The sequence below is a fragment of the Schistocerca piceifrons genome, chromosome X, assembly GCF_021461385.2.
Source record: "Schistocerca piceifrons isolate TAMUIC-IGC-003096 chromosome X, iqSchPice1.1, whole genome shotgun sequence".
NCBI classification, from domain to species: Eukaryota; Metazoa; Arthropoda; class Insecta; order Orthoptera; family Acrididae; genus Schistocerca; species Schistocerca piceifrons.
Window position 1 is genome coordinate 169,609,572 of NC_060149.1, and position 22,919 is coordinate 169,632,490.

Genomic DNA, 22,919 nt, shown 5'->3' on the forward strand with positions numbered 1-22,919 from the left:
AATTTGCATCTGACAACATTCAAAGAGTTTAGATTCACTAACTGGTCTCAATTCTTGTCTGCTGCCAACATGGAAGCTGAATTCCTTCTGTTCATTCCAACATGAGTCTTCTCTGCAACCTAACTCCTTTCTTCTCACCTCCCTCCATGCATAATTTTTTTTCCTTTCCATTTCATAAAAAACTGTTATTCTCTCTGTAGATATCAGAAGTCTTCTGATCTTTTTTTCACACGAAGGCTTTAAAATCAGAATTGTGATAAAACAAATAAAAGGCAAATATTATTACAAATTGTTTTTATTAACAATGTACATAATTATGGACAGATTTTCAACAGTTTAAACTGTAAAACTGTGGTATTGATTTGTCATTACTCTGTAAAGTCATGAACACCCCTAAGCTCATTGCACATTACAAACATGACAAAAGTTACTTGCAGCAATGCAATTGTCTGAAAGTATATTTAGGTTTACAAAACATTTCAATAATTAGTAATGTTTAGAAACCACACATTATGGCAGGCAAAAGACTGCAAAGATATATTGCAGTATTCAGACAGTACGAAAGTATTCTTGGGTCATCTTGCAAAAACCAACAAAATATCCAGTGGAAATCTACCTATGAGAAGTAGTTACCCATTGTCTAGCACACATGAAGTGGACTCATAGAGCAGTTTCATGGATACTGCTTACTTTGGAGCTAAACATCTCAAATATTACAAGATTTATTTTCTGTAATGCGCTTTTACTGATCTCATTACAAAATGATCAATTTATTCCACAGAACTTAATTTGTAGAAATTGCTTTATCCTCTTTCTAATTAACACAAATAATGTCATTCAACATACTGATGAATCTCATGTTTTTGTTTTCCTTGTCCGTATTTTTAGAGTCATACACCAGAATCGCATTAAATTTCACCCTGTAAGATATCACATTCCAAAATTTATAGACGGTAAAAATATTAAGAATTAGGAACATGTGCATAACTTAACATTAAATATATTTACAATGGTATAGTACAAGCGTAAAAAACTGAAGTTTAATAGTCCAACTTAATACTGATAGAAAACAAGAAAGTGAACAGAGATACCTGTCTTTCTAGGAATGCTGGGTCACCATTAGCCTTGAAAAGCTAATAACAGTGATGAGTAGGGTACATAAAACTGAAGGAAACATTTTGCACTTTCTTTTTAAAAGAGGTACTCTTACTTCTTGAAAAGAAAGGTCTGAGGCACAACTAAAATAGTGGATATCTTAGATGGCAGGATAAATTACAGGGAGTTAACATGTCAATGAACTGTAGTAGTATTACTATAAGCTTGTCTTCTTTCATCAGTAGTGTAGTAATCATCAGTGTTCTTCTTCTTCTTCTTCTTCTTCTCCTCCTCCTGCTCCTCCTCCTCCAGTTCTTCTACATTTTCTTTTCATTCGTTTATGGTTAGCCTCCAAGCATTCACAAATATTTTTTGTCATTTGCTATACTGATTGTATGTCACTCTTTATTTTTGGTCCTGTTTCTTTCTCTCTCTTTCAGCAGTCATATTTGGTCTTTAATTTTCTTTCAAATTATTCATTTATAGGTTATTCTAGATACACAGTACCTCTTAACTGTATACTCTCATGCTTTTCTCATAAATTCACAGTCTGCCAAGTAGTCTGCGGGAGAAACTTCTTCCAATTTATGTATAATTTTGCTCATCCCACATCCTTGAAGGTTCCTACTCATGATGACATTCACGGTAAACAATGTATGACTGGTGAATACCCTTTTCAAACTGTGCTGCCTCTCAATAGCCATTTGTCACTCCTTGCATATCATGTAATACCACTAATGTAGTTGTGCCTCAATGCAGGAAATTTTGTACTTTTAAACTTTTCTCTGATAACCCTTGTACAAAATCCAAAGCTCTGAAATTTCACTTTTTCACTTACCCTACCTGGTGTTTTTACTTATTTTTGGAGGTAAATGGTGATCACATATCCTTTAAAGTTTAATACTGACTGGCGTTCTTGTAAATACAACAATACTTTCAAGCAAAAGAAAATAAAAATACCAAGAGTAAAGACTTACTGAAATATGATGACAGAGAAAAAAGATAACATGAAGCTTATACATTATATCACAGGAAAAAAGTCAGTACAGTGTCTGTACAGAAATAACAGATCCTTGTACTGCTTTAAGTATAATTTTTTAAAATATAATATTTGTATCTTTTGATCATGGAAAAAAAGGGAAACGAAGATGACACATTGCTGTCAAACTATTTCTTTTAACAAAATTACATATATAACATAATTACAGCCTACAGTTCTGTGGTCATACAGACTCTGGTCCATCACTTGCAATGCTGTCCAGTTCATCACTGTCACAATTACTTGAGCCAGCACCACTGCTTGGCATGGCGACTCTTGCATATTCATCAGTGTCTATAGACTTGCAGAAATGGATGGCATATTTTAATTTTTCCCGCAGCACAGCCTGGAACCGTACAGAAAGAAAACTGTCAATCATGTCCTTCAGTAAACAAGCAACACAAACATTTCCTAGTAAATTAGTAGATAACATTAATCTACATTTATTAATGAAGGAGCTCTGAGAGTAGTGAACTATGTATGCATATATCCACATCCTTCCAATTCGATTTATATGTGGAGCAATGCACAAGCAGTGTACTTAAAAAGAATTTTTATGATACAAAAAAGGAGTTAGACAACACATCATCACACTGGCAGTGGATGCTCTTGGTAAACTGGCAGGAGGTATTCAATACATTAAACAACACATAAAAGGATATAAAAGGAAGTAAACTCTTTGTAGAAAATCTTAGAGGGGCTAACAGAAAAAAATATGTAATTTATGAATAGCATAACCAAACCTAAGATGAGAACTGCACACTTTTATATATAAATTTGTTAGTACACTGTCCTTTGTGGTATTTCATAATTATTGTAAACACACTTTGTATTCATTACAATTAAGCCTTCACATTATGTACCATGACAAATTAGTCAAATGGTGAACAGCTTGCCTAAATGTGTATGATGCATTCAACATTCACACCTGTAAACTGTCGCGTCCATGAGCAAAGAAAAATGAATAAATAAATACACCAATGAGCCAAAACATTACGATTACTAACTTTTAAGTATGTTGTTCCACTTTTCAAACACAGTACTACAGAGATTCTGCTTGGTAAGGATACTACAAGTACTTGACAGGATTCCAGTAGTATGTAGCACCAGATGTCTCTGCACAGGTCAAGCAATTCCCGCAAATTATGGAATGGAATGGGGCCCAGTATGTTTTCCAATGGGTACAGATCAGGCACATTTGCTGGCCAAGACATCAGTGTGAGTTCACTATAATGCTCCTCAAACCACTGTAGCATGAATATGACTTTGCAACATGGACAGTTATCCTGCTGGAAGATGTCATCACCATAGGGGGAAACAAGCATGAAGTGATGCAGGTGATCCACAATAACGTCCATGTGGTTCACTGATGTCATGATCCTTTCAATTACCACCAAAGATCCCATGAAAGCCCAACTCAATGTACCCCACAGCATAATTGTGCCTTCACTGACCTGCATCTGTGGTGCGGTGCATGTCTCTTGGATGACTGCAAATAAGGACCCAACTATCGAGGTGGTGTAACAAGAAATGTGATTCATTCAACAGGCGACACACTTCTATCGATCCACAGCAAGAACTCAGAGATGCTGTGTCCACTACAACCGTAACTCACAATGTTATTGGATCAACACAGAAACATATAGCGGTCGTGTGATGTGGAGCTCCATGTTCAACAATGGCCTTTGAATGGTGCTCCAAAACACTTATGCCTGCACCAGCATTGTATTCTGTTGTTAGATCTGCAACAGACTGTTGTGTGGATTACACAGTGGGGGATCCTCCGACCTCTATGTTTTGTGATGAGACATGGTTGTCTGATACCATATTGTCTACTCATTATTTCCACATCCTTCAACCACTCTCCATCAGGGCTCATGACATTAGTAAGCTAACAGGTGACCCAGGTTCACTGTTTCAGAGATTCTCATTTCCAGCAGCTGTGCCACAACAATATCCCCTTTGTCAAAACTGACTGTATCAGTGGATTTCTGCATTTGCCGTCCGCATCTTCGCTATAATGACTGCCCACTCATCTCTCTTCCACTTACATTCTTTCCTTACTGAGTCACATGCCTGCAGCACCACCAGGTGGCATTCAACATCGCGGTGGGCAGTGGTCAAAATGTTTTGTCTCATCAGTGTGCCTCTACACTACTGGCCATTAAAATTGCTACACCAAGAAGAAATGCAGATGATAAATGGGTATTCATTGGACAAATATATCATACTAGAACTGACATGTGATTATATTTTCACGCAATTTGGGTGCATAGATCCTGAGAAATCAGTACCCAGAACAACCACCTCTGGCCGTAATAACGGCCTTGATACGCCTGGGCATTGAGTCAAACAGAGCTTGGATGGCGTGTACAGGTACAGCTGCCCATGCAGCTTCAACACAATACCACAGTTCATCAAGAGTAGTGACTGGTGTATTGTGACGAGCCAGTTGCTCGGCCACCATTGACCAGATGTTTTCATTGGTGAGAGATTTCGAGAATGTGCTGGCCAGGGCAGCAGTCGAACATTTTCTGTATCCAGAAAGGCCCGTACAGGATCTGCAACATGCGGTCGTGCATTATCCTGCTGAAATGTAGGGTTTCGCAGGGATTAAATGAAGGGTAGAGCCACGGGTCGTAACATATCTGAAATGTAGCGTCCACTGTTCAGAGTGCCGTCAATGTGAACAAGAGGTGACCGAGACGTGTAACCAATGGCACCCCATACCATCACGCTGGGCGATACGCCAGTATGGCGATGACGAATACACGCTACCAATGTGCGTTCACCACGATGTCGCCAAACATGCATGCGACCATCATGATGCTGTAAACAGAACCTGGATTCATCTGAAAAAATGACGTTTTGCCATTCATGCACCCAATTTCGTCGTGGAATACACCATCGCAGGCGCTCCTGTCTGTGATGCAGCATCAGGGGTATCCGCAGCCATGGTCTCCGAGGTGATAGTCCATGCTGCTGCAAATGTCATCGAACTGTTCATGCAGATGGTTGTTGTCTTGCAAACGTCCCAGTCTGTTGACTCAGGGATTGAGACGTGGCTGCACGATCCGTTACAGCCATGTGGATAAGATGCCTGTCATCTCGACTGCTAGTGATACGAGGCTGTTGGGATCCAGCATGGCGTTCCATATTATCCTCCTGAACCCACAGATTCCATACTCTGCTAAAAGTCATTGGATCTTGACCAACACGAGCAGCAATGTCATGATACGATAAACCGCAATCGCGATAGGCTAAAATCTGACCTTTATCAAAGTCGGAAACGTGATGGTACGCGTTTCTCCTCCTTACACGAGGCATCACAACAATGTTTCACCAGGCAACACCGGGCAAATGCTGTTTGTGTATGAGAAATTAGTTGGAAACTTTCCTCATGTCAGCACGCTGTAGGTGTCGCCACCAGTGCCAACCTTGTGTGAATGCTCTGAAAAGCTAATCATTTGCATATCACAGCATCTTCTTCCTGTCAGTTAAATTTTGCGTATGTAGCACGTCATCTGCATGGTGTAGCAATTTTAATGGCCAGTAGTGTACATACAGTTTTCACAAGCCATTATATAACACATAATGCAGGATACTTTATACTACTGCCAATCATGCCATTTCCTGTTCCATGTATGAAAGAAGCAAGAGAGAAATGATTGACTGTATGCCTCCACATGACACCTGATTTCTCTTATCTTGTCTTCATGGTCCTAAGCGAGATATATGTTGGTGGTAGCAGGATTTTTCTGCAGTCAGCAACAAGTGCTATTCCTCTACATTTTCTCAATAGTGTTTTGGTAAATGGATGTCTTCTTCCCTACAAGGACTCCCATTTTGTTTTTTGTAATACTCACATGTTGACTGAAACTATCAGTAACAAATCTAGCAGCACAACTTTGAATTGCTTCATTATCTTCCTTTAATCTGTCCTGGTGAGGAATCCAAACATCAAGCAGTACTCAAGAATGGGCTAAGCAGTTTTTCTGTATGCATTCTCCTCTATAAATGAGCTACACTTTCCTAGAATTTTCCCAGTAAACTGAAGTTGACCATTTGTGTTTTCTACAATTGACTTGATGGGCTCATTCAATTTCATGTTGCTTTGCAATGCTATGCCTGGATATTTAACCAACATTACTTGTCAAGCAGAACACCACTAACACTATATTCAAACATTATAGGATTGTTTCTCCTACTGATTTGTATTAATTTCTGTTTCTCTAGATTTAGAGCAACCTCCCATTCATCACACACAACAGAAATTCTGTCCAAGTTCTCTGCATCCTCCCAAGGTAACCTAAAGATAACACTGTCCAATACATATCAGCAAACAGTCACAGATTGCTGCTCACACTGCTTAAAAAGTCTTTGAGCCTCTTACAAATTTGAGAACCTATTCTGCACACTCAGAACTTTGTTAACAGTCTGCAGTGTGCTATTGTGTCAAATACTCTCTGGAAATCCAGGAACATGGAATCTGGCTGTTGCCCTTTATCCATGGTTTGCAGGATATTGTGAGAGGAAAAGGGCAAGCTGAGTTTTGCACAAGTGATTCTTTCTAAATCTACATTAATTTGTAGATAGAACCTTTTCACTCTCAAGGAAATTGATTATACTTAAACGTAGAATATACTCAAGAATTCTGCAGAAAACTATTGTTAACAATATTACTCTGTAATTTTGCAGGTCCATTTTTTTACCCTTCTTACAAACAGGAGTCACCTGTGGTTTTTTCCAGTTGCTCGGGACTTCTGTCTTTCAGCTGAACAGAGACTACAAGTACCATACACTTCTTAACAACCACCTCTTGCCAAATGTTGGAAATCAAAATTGATTAATGAGTACTCACAAAGCAAAGTGGAACAATGGCTAACACAATAGGTATATATTCAAGCCCCTGTCTGGCTGCCATAGTTTAGGTTTCCTGCTGTCTACCTAAATCACTTTGGGGCAGTTCTGAGATAGTTTATTAGCTAATGCCACAGCCAATTTTTTCGCCATCCTTGTCCAACTGACAGATGTTTGATTTATAATGAACTCAACACAAACATGATGTTATACTCTATGTCATTTTTTCTCATGGATTTTCCAGAGAATGTAACACACTTCTACACGTCTACATATATAAATGAGAGTTTTGTTCAGGATAGAGATTAATTGTAATGGGACTCCACCCATTTCTCCTGGCTTTAGCTCAATGGAAAACTTATAGTAAACACTGTGCATGGCCAGTTATGGAGATGGCAAATGCCATATACACTGCAGGGCCAAAGAAACTGGTACACCTGCCTAATAACGTGTAGGACACCCACGAGCATGCAGAAGTGCTGCAACAAGACATGGCATGGACTCGACTAATGTCTGAAGAAGTGGTGGAGGGAAATGACATAATGAATTGGTACACAAGTGGGCCTTCAACTCGAAAAGGCCATATTGATGGTCTTCCATCGAATGGTTCGCATGCTAACACTTGTAGATGGCCCTGCATTGAAATCTGTAGCAATTTGTGGAAGGGTTGCACATCTGTCATGTTGAACAATTCTCTTCAGTTGTGGTTGGTCCTGTTCTTGCAGGATTTTTTTCCAGCAATAGCGATGTCAGAGATTTGATGATTTAATGGATTCCTGGTATTCACGGCACACTCATGAAATGGTCATACGAGAAAATCCCTACTTCATTGCTACCTCGGTGATGCTGTGTCCCATCGCTCGTGTGCCGACTATAACACTACGTTCAAACTCACTTAAATCTTGATAACCTGTCATTGTAGCAGCAGTAACCAATCTAACAACGACACCAGACACTTGTTGTCTTATATAGGCACTGCTGACCGCAGCATCGTCTTTTGCCTGTTTACACATCTCTGTATATCAGTACATTTGCCTATACCAGTTTCTTTCATGTTTCAGTGTAAAAAAAATATCAAATCTGAAGACAGAGTAGTATTAGCTTGAACACACAGCTTTTTTAATTCAGGACTGTGTAAACAAGTAATTGTATTTGTATCTTATTTCAAGCTGTACTTACAAGAGTGAAATATTTGATTGAATAGAATAATTTACAACAAAGACTTGTAATTTTGTAATCACTCACCTTTGTAAACATTGTTAAAGTACAGCAGTAAAAGAACTGGTCCCTGTGTCACTAAAGTTCCTATCTTTTTTGTAAGAATAAGTGACTCCGAATTTTATCTCTCATTTACAGTCTTCAGTTATACCAACCATTCATGACAAATTTGAAGACTCCTAAAAAACACCCAGTAGCAAAGTGGCTCATCTGAGGAATCAGTCTCACACCTACATCTTTCTAGTTCACATGAAAACTACATGGGAGAGGAAGTATTACTTCATGATAGGTGAACACAATGGATGAAGCTTTCAGTCAGTTGCTTAATTATATCCACAGTAAACAATGATGTAGCATCTTGCAATTATATATTCAAAATAAGACCAATTACTGCATGAGTTATATTCTTCGTGTAAAGCATGGCATATCCCCAAAATTTATTTTCATAGTTAAGAACTTGGAACATTCACCTCAGACAGTCCTATGTGTATATGAAAAAATGAAGTTGAATAGTGGTTCAGAACTGACTGTTTTAGTTCGTCATGTAATGTAACATTTGCATTAGTGTCAATTTGAGTCTTCCATATATGTTGATTCATTTCAGAGCAGTTGTTAGACATATCCAAAATGTGAACAAAGTTTGGAAATCTTGATATTTATGGAAGTGTTTAATGCTAAAGTCAAAATTTTATTTCCATTTAGGTCTCCTTCTATGTTCTGCTATTTCTTTTCCTTGTTGAAACAGACACACATGCATTACATAATTATCGAACAATTTTTGCTTCATGTGACAGAAATTATACAAGGATGTGGGACTGAATCTCTCTAAGTTTATCTTAATGGTCTTTTTGTGAGATGTACATGGGAGGAAGTAATATATTTTTTGACTCTTCTAAGAACATATGCTCTCAGAATTTTAACAATTAACGACACCATGATACAGAACACCTCTCTCGCAGTGTCTGGCACTGGAGTTTATTGATCATCTGTGCAATGCTTTGTGGTTACTAAATGAACCTGTAGCCAAATGTGCTGCTCTTCTTTGGATCTTCTATATTTCCTCTGCCAATCCTATCTTGTATGGATCCCATGCTGATGAGCAAAATTCAACTATTGGTCTTGTAAATGTTTTGTAAGCTAATTCCTTTGTTGATGGACTGCATTTCCAGAGGATTCTTCCAATGAATCTCAGTGTGGCATTTGCCTTACTCGCAATTAATTTTATGTCATCCTTCCATTTCAAATCGCTATGTACACATACTCCTGGGTATTGTATGGAAATAACTGCTTCCAGTGATTGTTCTGCAACTGTGTAATCATACAATAAAGGCTATTTATATCTATGTATTCACAAGACATTACATTTGTTTATGTTGAGGCTTAATTGCCACTCCCTGCATCAAGCATCGATCCTTGGCAGGTATTTCTGAATTTCACTACAATTTTTCCACTGTCACGACTTCTCTGTGTACAAGAGTATCATCTGCAAAGAGCTTCACGGGACTTCTGACATTATCAAGCAGGTCATTTATATATATTGTGAGAAGTAATTGTCTTGTAGCAACCCACTGGGGCATGCCCAGAGTTACTTTTACATCTGAGGACTTCCCTCAATTCACAATGACAACTGTGTTCTGTCTGCTAGGAACTCTTCAATTCAACCACAGAGTTGGTCTGATATTCTATACGCTCATATTTTGTTCATTAGGTGGCATTGTGGAACTGTATTGAATGCCTTCTGGAAGTCAAGGAAAATAGCATGTACCTGGGTTCCCATATCTACTGCTTTCTGGATCTCATGGATGAACAGAGCGATCTGGGTTTCACAAGATCGTTGTTTTCAAAACTCATGTTTGTTCCTACAGAGGAGATTTTGGGCCTCAAGAACTGTCATAATACATGAGCATAAAACAAGTTCCAAAATTCTATGACTGGCCAATGTCAGAGATATACCCCAATAGTTTTGTGCATCTATTCGACGAACCTTCTTGAAAACAGAGATGACCTGCACTTTTTTCCAATTAGCAGGAACACTCCATTCCTCCAAAGACACTGCTGCTAAAAGAGGGTAATTTCTTTCGTATACTCTGTGTAGAATCAAACTGGTATCCCATCAGGTCTAGTGGCCTCCCTCAGTTTAGCGATTTTAGTTGCATCTCTATTCTGGGAACACTTATTTCGATACCAGCCATTTTGTCATTTGTGCGACAATTTAAAAGAGGCACTTTGATAGATAAAATTTTACTTTCAGATTTATTGAATGCTTTACACATGGCTCTCCTTACGCTCGTTGCATCTTCTCTTAACCTTTGTTTGTCTGTGAGGCTTTGACTATTTAAATTTAAAGTGAAGCTCTTTTTGCTGTCACAGCTTTTCAGGACCACCTGAGGTTATTTATTTTAATGGCGTTCGATGTTTCTCACCAACGTTTGAAAAATTTTATGCACTTATACATATCATCATTATATGCAAGTAAAAACATCTGGAAGACTTCGCTAATCCAATTTAAAGATTTTCAATCAGATTTTTGTCCCCTGCTTTATTGTAGCATACATAAATTTCTAGCTCTTTGGTCACACGTCATTTACTTAATTAGGGAAAGGTCTTATGACAGAGACCTATAATTCTGAAGGGTGCTCCTTGTTTTCATATTTTACAGTAATGTATTTCCTCTTGTTGGTCAATGTCAGTTTTATACAATGATCCACAATAGGGCACTCATGCAGATGCACATAGGCCATGAAATTGCAAAGTGCACTGGCCTAATAATCCTCCTCTACGCTTCATGCCACATTGTACATAGGTAAATGTCATGTTTCTGTAGCTGCATGGAAGGGGTGTGCACCTGTTGATTCACAATAAGAGTGTGCTCATTCATGTGGAAGAAATGAGATCAAACCATAACATCAAGGTCTGTGTCAGGTTATGATGGAGAACAAAGAATAAATTTCACATCCCATAGGGTCAAACCAACATAGCACTGTTTTAAAAATTTATTCTGTGTACAAACGAAACATCATGGCAATTACACTCCATGTTCAGAAGAATTTTTACTCTGCTGATATGCAGTTAAGGTTTATAAATGTTCACTAATGATGGTCATTTCACTAGAATGATGGAGTGTATGTTGTTACTAAAATTTTGAGTTCTTGTGTCAAAGTACAGTGCCAGATAAAAAAAGGAAATCTGATGTCCCTCAAAAGTAGGACTACTATTACTGCTTCTGTTACTGATAGAGATATAGCTATAAATGCCCCAACAAAATTATGGAAAAGAGTTATCAGTTCTTAAATCACCTCAGGTATACAATGTCAAGGATTTTCTCCAGTGTAAGTGAATTCAATTCTCACTTTTCCTGCTCCACAACCTCCTAATGAAACCTAAACTCTAAAGCACACTTTGTTTACATAGTATTAGATCCTAACAAAAACTTTGGGTACTTGCTCTTAGAGATTGAGCAAGTATCACTGTCAGTAATATAGTGGACTGTTACTGTAGGCAGCAAGGTAAAAGTCATCCATCCTCATTTAGGTTTCCTGTTGCTGAGGCAGCATTAAAATTCTTATCCAATCACCCTAATCTAGGTTTTATGTTGTTTTCCAGAATCACTTCATGTGAATTCCTGACTGATTCTGTCATTAGCAATGGCCATAGTTTCATTCTTCTTCAACTAAGATACTGCTCAGCTTGTAATGATCTAGTTGCCAGTGAAATATTAAACTCCAACCATTTCTGTCTCCTTCTACAGTGCACTCTTACACCCTTGCTGATGTTTGCAAGTTGGTAAGGAATGGACAGATTCACAAGGCTGCCCTCACAGTATGGGGCTCCTGAAATGTCTTTAGAACAGTCTCATAAAGTAATGGAGAAAACCAGAATAGTTTCTAACCAAGGAACAGAACTTCTTCATTTATTTTTTCTTCTAAGTTCAAGAAAAACACACACACATTCTTCTTTACGCTAATTAATTGGCATTATTGGTTAAATATCTACATCATCTTTTATCTGTTGAGGATGGAAGTTCATGAATCATTCCATAATTAAAAAAAAAAAAAAAAATGCATTTTTAAGCACCAGCTATTTATTTTAAAACCTATATGCCTACTGGTTTTTGGTCATGGACCATCTTCACAGGATCTCTATCAACACTGAAACAGGAAACATATAAGGTATGCAAAAATAGTATAATCTAACAAGACTGTGGGTATAAAATACTTATATGTATTTACACCATGAAAACGCATCAGGTAAAAGCATATTTCATGTTCATTTTAGGCTCATACAACCTCAAAGCTGTCAAGGTGAAAAATCCACAATTAATAGTCAATACAGTACTTAGAGCAACATCAACAGTGATTAATGTCAAACGGATGAAAAATTATGGAGGAACATTCACACATCAAACAAACAAAGACAATTGTCTCTAGTGTACCATCACAGATAGTAATGCTCGTGATATGTCTACTGGTGATCATAGCATAACTTTTTAACAGGGAACTTCTATCAATTGCAAAGAGCTAAGTAGAATACCTCTACTGACCATCTTTAGTAAGATAACTACAGAATTATTGACAGTGAAAGTTACTAGTGTTGACATTACTACATAATAAGAAAATGTAAAACCATTGTAATAGTGGAACTGAATAATCCAACAAGTACAACTACACATACATCACATTCAGGGCTCAACATTATTAATAATGAAGTAATAGTGAAACTCATCACATAAATATAGGGTGTCCATAATTAAAGTTCCAGATTTACAATGTTGCAGAAGAGAACCACTATTCAGAATGATGCCAAATTTGAAAAGCATAGTATTGAAACAGGAGGAAATGTCATGGGACACACCAAATTTAATGAAAATTTGAACAATAGATGGCACTACAAGCATCAGAATATGCACATCAACAGATGCAAGGCACACGGCTGTTCTTTATTGTGTGTCGGAGACATGACTGTCTCCATGAAGGATCATGTGCTGCTGGTAAAGCTCCTACACAATGACAGTGACTGCACCAGTAGTCCTGCACAAGTACAACACACTCAAGGGTATCAAAAAAGGCATTGGTCTGATGTTTGCTAGGGGTCTGGAGAAAATGATTGCAAAACTCGAAAAGACAGGTTGTTTTGAAATGCAGTGTGGCAGAGGGAGGAAAGCAGTTAATCCAACGTCTGTCAAGGATGTGGCCACAACATTGCAAGGAGGGTTAGACTGATGGTGTGCAAACACACAAGGAATTGCCCAAATGTTGGACATGCCTATGACCATGGTGTATAAAATCCTACCAAACATCCTGAATTGTCATTCATACACAATCACCCACGTTCAGTACTTGTTTTCCGCTGAGCTGTCAGCAAGACAAATGTTTGCTCTGGAAATATTAGTTAGGTAAGCTCATCCACCACAGCAATGTCATGTTGCATCAGACAGGAAAAATTGGTTTTCAATTGTCCTGTGGCCAAAAACTGTATAAAAAGCAAAATGATATCAGTTTTTACTTGTCCTTGGGCCAAAAAACCACATAAAAAGCAAAATGTCATCAGTTTCTGACTGTCACAAGATTGGCACAAGGATGTTCAATACGATATCAACAATTTTCTGCCAAAAGCTGAAATCGAGAAAGAGCATGTTCTACAACAGATCTGAGTGTCTTGAGGGTCCTGTTCACAAAGTGTTACAAAATACATGCCTTCAATTCAGCTTTGTTCATAGCTGGAACACTGAACACAACATCTTTCAGATAAATCCACAACCAGAAGTCACACTGATTAAGATCAGGTGATCTAGATGGCTAAGCTGTAGGGAAATGATGGCTGATAATTCTAGCATTTTCAAATGCCTCTGCAGTAGCCACTTCACTGGCCGTGCAATGTGCAGACAAGCACAGTCTTGCATAAGAATGATTCTACCCACACTGTTGAAGGGTTGGAATGACATTGGTACACAAAAGGCTCTCGTAGCCTGTACCAGTGATGGTACAAGTAACAGGATCTGCAGAAATCACCTACTTGAAAAAATATGAATCTATGATAAATGATGGCATCAACTCACACTACACAGTCACATTTGCAAAATGAAGTGGTACTGGTTGAGGTGTGTGTGTATTTTCTGTTGCCCATATTCTGCAATTCTGCATATTGACATGTCCCTGGAGATGGAAATGGGCTTTGTCTACCCACAGAATGTACCATGGCCATTCATTCTCCACATCCATGTGAGCAAGAAATTCCAAAATGAACGTCTGTCTTGTTGGGAGATCAGCTGGAAGAAACTCTTGAACATGGGTGATTTTGTATGGATAGCAATGCAGGATGTTTCATAGGACTTAATGCACTGTGCTTGCCAGCACGACCAACATTCGGGCAATTCCCCGAGCGCTGCATGTTTCCACACCACCGCTTGATCCTTCCCATAGTTGTGTGGCCACATCTTCAACAGAGGTTGGATCAACTGCTTTCCTCCCCATGCCACACTGCATTTCAAAACAACCTGTCTTTTTGAATTTTGTAATCCTTTTTTCCAGATCCTTAGCAGACACCAGACCAATGCTGTATTTCCTGCTCTGGAGTGTCCAGAACTTCTGCAGGCCTACTGGCACACAGTCACCATACTTGAAAAAAGAGTGTTACCAGCAGTGCACAATCCTTCATGGAGATAGTCACTTTGGGCATTTCAGGTGCCAACTGAAGAACAGTGATGTGCTGCATGTCTGTTGGTGTGCATATGCCGATGCTTACAGTGCCATCCATTGGTAAAATTTTTGTTATTGTTATTGTTGTAATTATTATTATTATTATTGTTCCATGTTGCTGCCTTGTGCCTGCCATCTACTGGTAAATCTTTTTCCTTTCTCCATGATGTTTTCCCCTGTATCAATAATATGCTGTTCAAATTTGACTTCATTCTGAACAGTGGTTCTCTTTCTACAGCATTTTGAAACTGGGACGTTACCTGTTACATATTGTCAATGAAGAAAGACAAATTGTGGTCGACAGACACAGCAGAAAAATTGAAAAACTAAATATGAAACAAAATCCTCTACAAGGTGATAAAACCACTGTGAATTTCCATTTCAATTAGAAACTGGTAAACGTTATAGACGTCACTTTTGAACCAGAGGAAATTTATATCCTAAATAAAGATTTCAAATTTAATGTAAAACACCATGTAGATGGAAAATGCATTAAGCTTTTGATAGCTCATAAAAATGGTTCTATTGACTAATTGACAGGTTCGACAGCATATAAAAATACTATGCTAAATACAGTAGATCATGTTTTTGACAAGTATACACAAAACAGCATTAAAGGATCTAGTAATAATGACCTAACACAAATACAATCAGTTAAACAATTCAGAGGCTTCCTTTACCAGTATAGAGATTAGCTGGCTGTTTTTCGAGCTCTTTGTGAAGTGCGGGAGTGGCCATGTACATAAAAAGCAGTATTCCATTTGAGTCCGTAGACGGATCTTGGCACTGCACTGAACGGGTATTTGAATGTTATGCAGGGGCAGTTGAATTTGGTGAAACTAAACTGCCAATTGTTGTTGTTTATAGGTCCCTTAATTCTGACTTCAGAGCATTTCTGCTAAAGCTAGTGAGGGTTTTTTGTTCATTTTATAGGAAGTACCAAAAATTATTTATATGTCATGACTTCAATATTAATTTTGTATGTGTTTGTGCATGAGAAAGGAAGTTGGTAGATCTCCTAAATTCATATGCTTGATGCAGATTGTGTTTTTTCCATCCACGGTGCAGGGGAAAAGTAGCACAGCCATAGACAATATTTTTATTCATTCTTCATTAATAGATCAGCATTCTGTTACTAAAAGGGTGAATGGCCTTTCAGACCACATGCACAAATTTTAGCTTCAAAGACTTTTGTTCTCAAACAAATCTTGCATATAATTACAAACTATGTAGAAAAGCTAATCCAACAGGATTAGAGAGTTTTTAAACCTTTGTTAAGGAACAAGAGTGGCATGATGTTTATAGTGCTGATAACATGGATAACAAATATAATGCTTTCCTTAACACATTTCTCATGCTCTTTGAAGGTTGCTTTCCATCAGAATGTGCTAGCAGTAAAGGCAGCCTGGGTGGTTGACTAGTAGGATAAGGGTATTGCGTAGAACAAAGTGGTAATTATATCAAAATGTTAGAAGTAATCACAATTGAGCTACAGTAGCCCATTATAAACAGAATTGTAAGAAGCTTAAAAATGTTATACGGAAGGCAAAGAGTATGTGTTATGCAAATAAAATAGCTAAATCACAGGATAAAATTAAAACCATATGGTCAGTCGTGAAGGAAGTGTGTGGTCGGCAGCACAAGGTCAATGATATGAAGTCAGTTCATAGTAAAAATATTTCTGTTACTGGCAAGTCAGATATATGTACACTATTTAACAATCACTTTCTGAGCATTGCTGGTGAATCAAATAAAACCTTAGTTTATACAGGGAATCATATAAATCTCTTGAAAAATGCCTGTGATGCCTGAAATACTCCTCTGTGATACTGACAAGGGGAGAGATTGAGTCAATAATTAAATCACTGAAGACTAAGGACTCTCATGGATATGATGGAGTGGCTCACAATTGGTTCACCTCTTACTTTAACAACAGACAATGGAAAAGTCGTTACTCACAGCGTTGAGAATGACTATGATGTGAAGTCTGAGTGGGGCACAGTGTCAAATGAGGGGGTTCCCCAGGGATCAGTGCTGGGGCCACTCCTGTTCCTTATTTACATAAATGATATGCCATCTAGTGTTAACAGGTGATTTTGATGTTGTGTGCAACAATGACATTGTTTCAAATAGTGCATTTCATGACTTAAGTCCATGGCCTGTAGAAAATAACTAATGCTAAATCACAGTAAGACCCAATTTTTAGTTTCTAACACACAAATCAACAAAACACAATATTTTAATTTCACAGAGTGGGAAGATGATTAGTGAAACTGAACAATTCAAATTTCTAGGTGTTCAGATAGATAGTAAACTGTCACACAAAGCCCATGTTCAGTATCTTGTCCAAAGACTTAATGCTGCCATTTTTACTAATCGAACGGTATCTGAAGTAAATGACAGTTCAACACGAAAAGTAGTCTACTTTGCTTATTTTCACTCATTTATGATGTATGGTATTATATTTTGGAGTAACTCTTCTCATTCTCAAAGGATATTGTTGGCTCAGAAATGGGCAGTTCGGGCAATAAGGGGTGTGTTTCTGAACCTCTTGTCGACTCCTGTTCATTAGTCTGGGTATTCTGACACTGGCCTCTCAATATATATATTCTTTACTGTTATTTCTTGTCAATGATATCAGATTATTCCCAAGAATTAGCAGCATTCAATCAGTTAATACTAGGCAGAAATCCAATCTGCATTTGGATCGGACTTCCTTGACTCTTGAGTAGAAAGGTGTGCAGTATACTGCTGCTGCATCCATTTTTGATAAGCTATGACAAGAATTCAAAAATCTTAGCAGCAATCCAAATGCTTTCAAATCGAAACTGAAGAGTTTCCTCATGGATCACTCCTTCTATTCTGTCGAAGAGTTCCTTGAAAAATTAAGCCAATTCCTGTGTTATATTGCTGATTGTGTTTACACAGACTTATGGCTTGTCTTTTTTGAGTTCATAAACATTTTATTTTATCTGTTATTACTTGTATGTTGTAATTTAATGTACTGACATGTTCCATGATCTTGGAGATTTGCTCTTCAGTTTGGTCCTACGGAACTACTCGTGTAAAATAAATAAATGAACAAACAAAAATGAAGCATTGATGATACCCTTCTTCTTAAAGCTGATAAAAGCAGTTCTGTGGTAGTGATGTAAATCAGTGACTACACCAAAAACGCCATACAATTTTTTAGAGACAACAATAGTTTTAGAATAGATAAAGACCCTACACCGAAATTTCCAGGAATTTGTGAAAAATTTTGTGTGTGTGTGTGTGTGTAGGTAACACTGGGGATAACATGATGTTGTTACATAGAACTAATAACAGTATAGGGATGAATATGCTTGAAGAAACTGGATTTTTTTTGCAATTTTAAACAATATTCACATAATATACTACATGAACAAAAAGATTTTTAAAAAACAAGAATTTCCTGGAAAACTTTACTGATATTTTATAATTACTTACCAATTTCAGAACGCCCAACCCTGGCTCCCCCCGTCCCTCCCCAACTCTTATTTTTAAACGATAGCCTGAAACTCAATTATCATAGTGTTGTACTGATATGCTACTTAAGCCTCCTGTGTTTTAACAATGTGAACACATCCAGTGAGGTACACATATGCTTTTATTTTATACATGATTTTAATGATTTTTACAGACTTACACAAATGCATGACCTTCAAGTATAATTTTTTTTACTGAACAAATGATACAACTGCTTCCCACTGGCTACATATTTATCTTAATAATTTATATTTAGTAGTACTACTCTGTTTGATCTTGCATCTTTGATTGTGTACAAATTGTCATTTTTCATCCAGTGTAATTCTTGTCATGTTTATGTGCTCTTGTCCTCTGAGATTTATAATTACTACTTTTCTCTGAATATATCTCCAGGATCATATGTAACTTTTGCCCACTACAGTAGACTTATGTTTAAGATTGTAAGTTTTTTAACAATATGTGATATAAGACAATGCTCAGGATTATGGACATAAGAAGTTATGTTACTTATTTCTCCACGATTGTTACTTTTTGTAGACCATTATTGTGTGTGTAGTTCTTATATAATGAAATTTGTATAGTCACTAGTATACAAGTAACTTATACCACAAGTTTGCACTCTACATGTAGTTCTAATAGTTGTTAATGTCCTATATAATTAGTGATGTTCACTACTTTATAGCTGCTACGTAAATTTAGATTGGACGTTATTTGACACTATGGGCAATCCTGTTGAGATACAACTGGATTTGTAAGACTGAGGTCTTAAGCAGTTTTAGATTTACATCTTAAATACAGATAATTTTTAACAGACTACTTCTTGACGATTGTGCACCTATACTGTCAGTAAGGAATGGTGTGTAGTCCGAGGTCTACATATATATTCGCACTGTATCCCTACCTTATCAACTGATATGCTTTCCTATGCTATTATCTTCTGTTAACATGACTGTGACTTTTGAATTATGAACTTTTGCACCTACTGTCTTCTTTAATTTTGTATGTACACATACCTTGACGTTATTTTAATCATGCTGTACTGGCATATAAGAAACTATGTGGATTTTTATTTAATGCCTGTATAACATGACTTTGTTTATAGAGTTTGTTTATTAAGGCTCAGTCACTACCTAGAATACAATGTATTCACATTGTGCGGTTCACTGTTACTTCAGTACTAATCATTTTGCATGCTGAATATGATGTATGTAAAGTGATACTTGTAGGATTATTCAGTTCCACTATTACAATGGTTTTTCATTTTCAGGAAAACATAGAGTGCTACGCACCATAAAGAAGACACACACACACACACACACACACACACACAAAACTGCCAACTCCAGCATCTTGGGCCATAATTTTTTTGATAATGCCTGTCTGCAACTAGATGTGTCTTTTTTACAGTAAGTAGCAATATATCTTTTCCTACATTGTTGATATTCCTACCTGGAGTTTCCATTGTTTGGTTTTACATTTTCTTGTTATGTAGTAATGTCAGCACTGATAACTTTTTATTATAACTAGTTCTCTAGTTATCTTACCAAACATGGTCTGTAGAAATATTCTACTTAGCCCTTTGCATTTGATACAAAGTTCTCTGTTAAAAAGTTACACTATTACTGCCTGCAGATGTACGAGGGTAATCCCAAAAGTAAGGTCTCCTATTTTTTTATAAGTACATAGACCTGTTTATTTCTACAATGATTTACATCAGTTTACAGCTTGAACATTTAGCTATTTTTTGACATAATCACCATTTCTGTCGATGCATTTTTGTAGACGCTGTGGCAGTATTCGTATGCCCATGTCATACTAGCTTGCTGCCATGCTGTTCAGAAAGTTATGAACCTCTCCTTTCACCTCGTTGCTGGAGCTGAATTGCTTCTGGCCAAATGTTCTTTTAACTTAGGGAACAGGTGATAGTCACTGGGTGCCAAGTCAGGACTATAGGGTGGGGGGTGGGTGGATGATTATCTTCCACTGAAACTGTTGCAGGAGAGAAATGGTTTGCCAAGTGATGTGTGGGCAAGCGTTGTCATGGAGAATGTGTATGCCCTTGCTCAACATTCCTCTTCTCCAGTTCTGAATTGCCCATTTGAGTTTTTTCAGAGTCTCACAGTACCTGTCAGCTTCAATTGTGGTCCCAGTGGGCATAAAGCTGACCAGCAATACCCCTTTCAGACCCCAAAAAACTGCTGTCATGACTTTACCGGCAGACTGTGCTTGTTTGAATTTCTGCTTTGGCAAATAAGGATGTCACCACTTGCATTATTGTTGCTTGGTCTCAGGTGTAAAGTGGTCTGCCCAGGTTTCATCACCTGTGACAACTGAGTCAGAAAGTTGTCCTGTTCAGCTGTAAGGCGGAGAAGAAATGCATGGGAAGCATCATCTCGTTGCCGCACGTGGTCCTCAGTCAGCACGCGTGGCACCCATCTTGCTCACACCTTCCGGTATTTCAATGTTTCCAATAAAATTCTGTGAGCGGTGCTTCGGGAAACCTCATGAACCAACACGCAGAGATCATCCAGGGTGATCCGCTGATCTTCATGCATGCTTTGCTCAACTTTCAAGACTGTCTCCTCAGAAACTGATGGTCTCCCACTCCTTTTTTCACCGTGAATTTCGGTCCAACCAGCTGCAAACTCTTTACACCACTTACGAACATTTTTGACATCCATGCATGACTCACCATACACTTCCATTAGTTGGCGATGGATTTCAATCAGCGCAGTGCCCTTTGTGTTCAGAAACTGAATAAATGCGTGCAATTCACACTTGGCGGTAACATCCAATGGGAGCTCCATTATCAACGGCTGCCAAGCCAAGACTAAGCACCTCAGCGTAGTGTGCACATGTTTACACATAGCGCATGAAGCATTCTTCATAACAATGTGACCAACTACCACACAAACAGAGTTCTGTACTTATAAAAAATAGGAGACCTTACTTTTGGGATTACCCTCGTATCACAGGCATTAGCATCTGTGATGGTATGCTATAGAAGATTGTCTTTGCTTGTTTCATGTGTGTATGTTCCTCCTCCTCCTTTTTATTTTTATTTTTTTTAAACCAGTTATATGCTGCAGTGGTTAGCACTCTGACTCACAATTGGGAGGACAATGGTTCAAAACCTGCTTCCAGCCATCTAGATTTAGGTTTTTCATGATTTTCCTAAATTGCTCCAAGCAAATGCCAGGATGGTTTCTTTGAAAAGGCATGGCCGATTTCCTTCCCCATCCTCGAGACAATCCCAACTTGTGCTCCATCTCTAATAACCTCAATGTCGACGGGTCGTTAAACCAAATCTTCCTTTTTTATGATTTTTTTGTCCCTTTAATGTTTGTTACTACTGTAAGTGCTGTATTTGATTACTGATTGTGGATTCATACTATGGCAGGTTTGAGGCTGTATCAGTCTAAAAGGAACATGAAATATGATTTTATCTATCTGGCTTCACCTTGTAAGTATTTATATATACATCATATCAACACTATAGTTTAAGTTATGTTATTTTTGGGTATATAACATGTTTTCATTTTCAATGTTGAAAGATGTCATGTGTAGATGGTTTATGACCAAAACCAGTTTTAAAATAAACAGCTGATGGTAAAAAAAAACAAATTTTCAATTACTTAATGACTCTAGGTTGTCACTTAAACAAAACATTAAATACCATGCCTAACCCACAATGTTATTTTATTTTTGGTGTAATATTAAGTGGCAGTGGTAGATAGCTTCATGAGGCAATGAAATATAAGAGAAATGAAGTAAGGAAAGCAGTACTGATCTGACAAAACAACATACCTTACATGAGTATCGAGGCATTTTCAACAGAAAGAAACAGGTGTAGCTTTCTGGCAGAAAATGGTCTGGTGGATTATATTTATCCAGAACCTGAAACAGACAGACATATGGAATGTAAAACAATATAACTGAGACAACAGAAATATCCAGATCTGTAGCCAAATGTGTGAACACAGACCTGTAGCACAAAATCTCGTCCTCTGAAATCAGCAATTGTTCGAGGAAGCCTCGTCCTACCCCAAACAAAACGTAAGAAAAGAGAGCGTTCTTGATTCGTGAATTCTTCCATAACCTCCCAGAACCACTGTATCAGTAGTGAATTAGCATCTTCACCTGATGGAGAAAAAAATAAACATATATGACATGTATACAAAGTCCTTGCATATTTTATTTAATATGTGAGACACAGACAATGCAAATAATTCTCAAATTCAGATTTTCTTCAGTCTGTTTATGCACTGAAATAGGCAAACAAAATATTAGGTAGATTACACAAAGTTGATGGAACTGTAGGGAGGTGATTATGAAGTGGGTTTGCATTATGCATAACAGATACCTATCCTAACTGCTGTTTCTATGAAGGAATAGTCATAAAGTTCCAATTTTCAGTTATATTGCCTCACATGGTGGTTAGTGTAAAAATTCAATGTGTGGCTCCATGAAATAATGTCAATTATGTAGTCAAAAAGAAAAACTAT

The 22,919-nt window shown here is 37.6% G+C and overlaps 1 protein-coding gene across 1 annotated transcript in view; it reads right to left on the reverse strand.

Annotated features, from left to right (window-relative positions):
* Positions 1–279: 279 nt before the first annotated feature.
* The window catches only part of LOC124723043 (E3 ubiquitin-protein ligase HERC2), an 819,840-nt gene continuing 797,200 nt past the window's right edge, over positions 280–22,919 (reverse strand). Inside the window, exons 82-84 of the mRNA XM_047248222.1 lie at positions 22,400–22,554; positions 22,222–22,311; positions 280–2,480 (exon numbers count right to left, since the gene is read on the reverse strand). Of these exons, the coding sequence (XP_047104178.1) occupies positions 2,319–2,480; positions 22,222–22,311; positions 22,400–22,554 (407 nt within the window). The 3' untranslated portion in view covers positions 280–2,318. The remainder of the gene's footprint in view (positions 2,481–22,221; positions 22,312–22,399; positions 22,555–22,919) is intronic.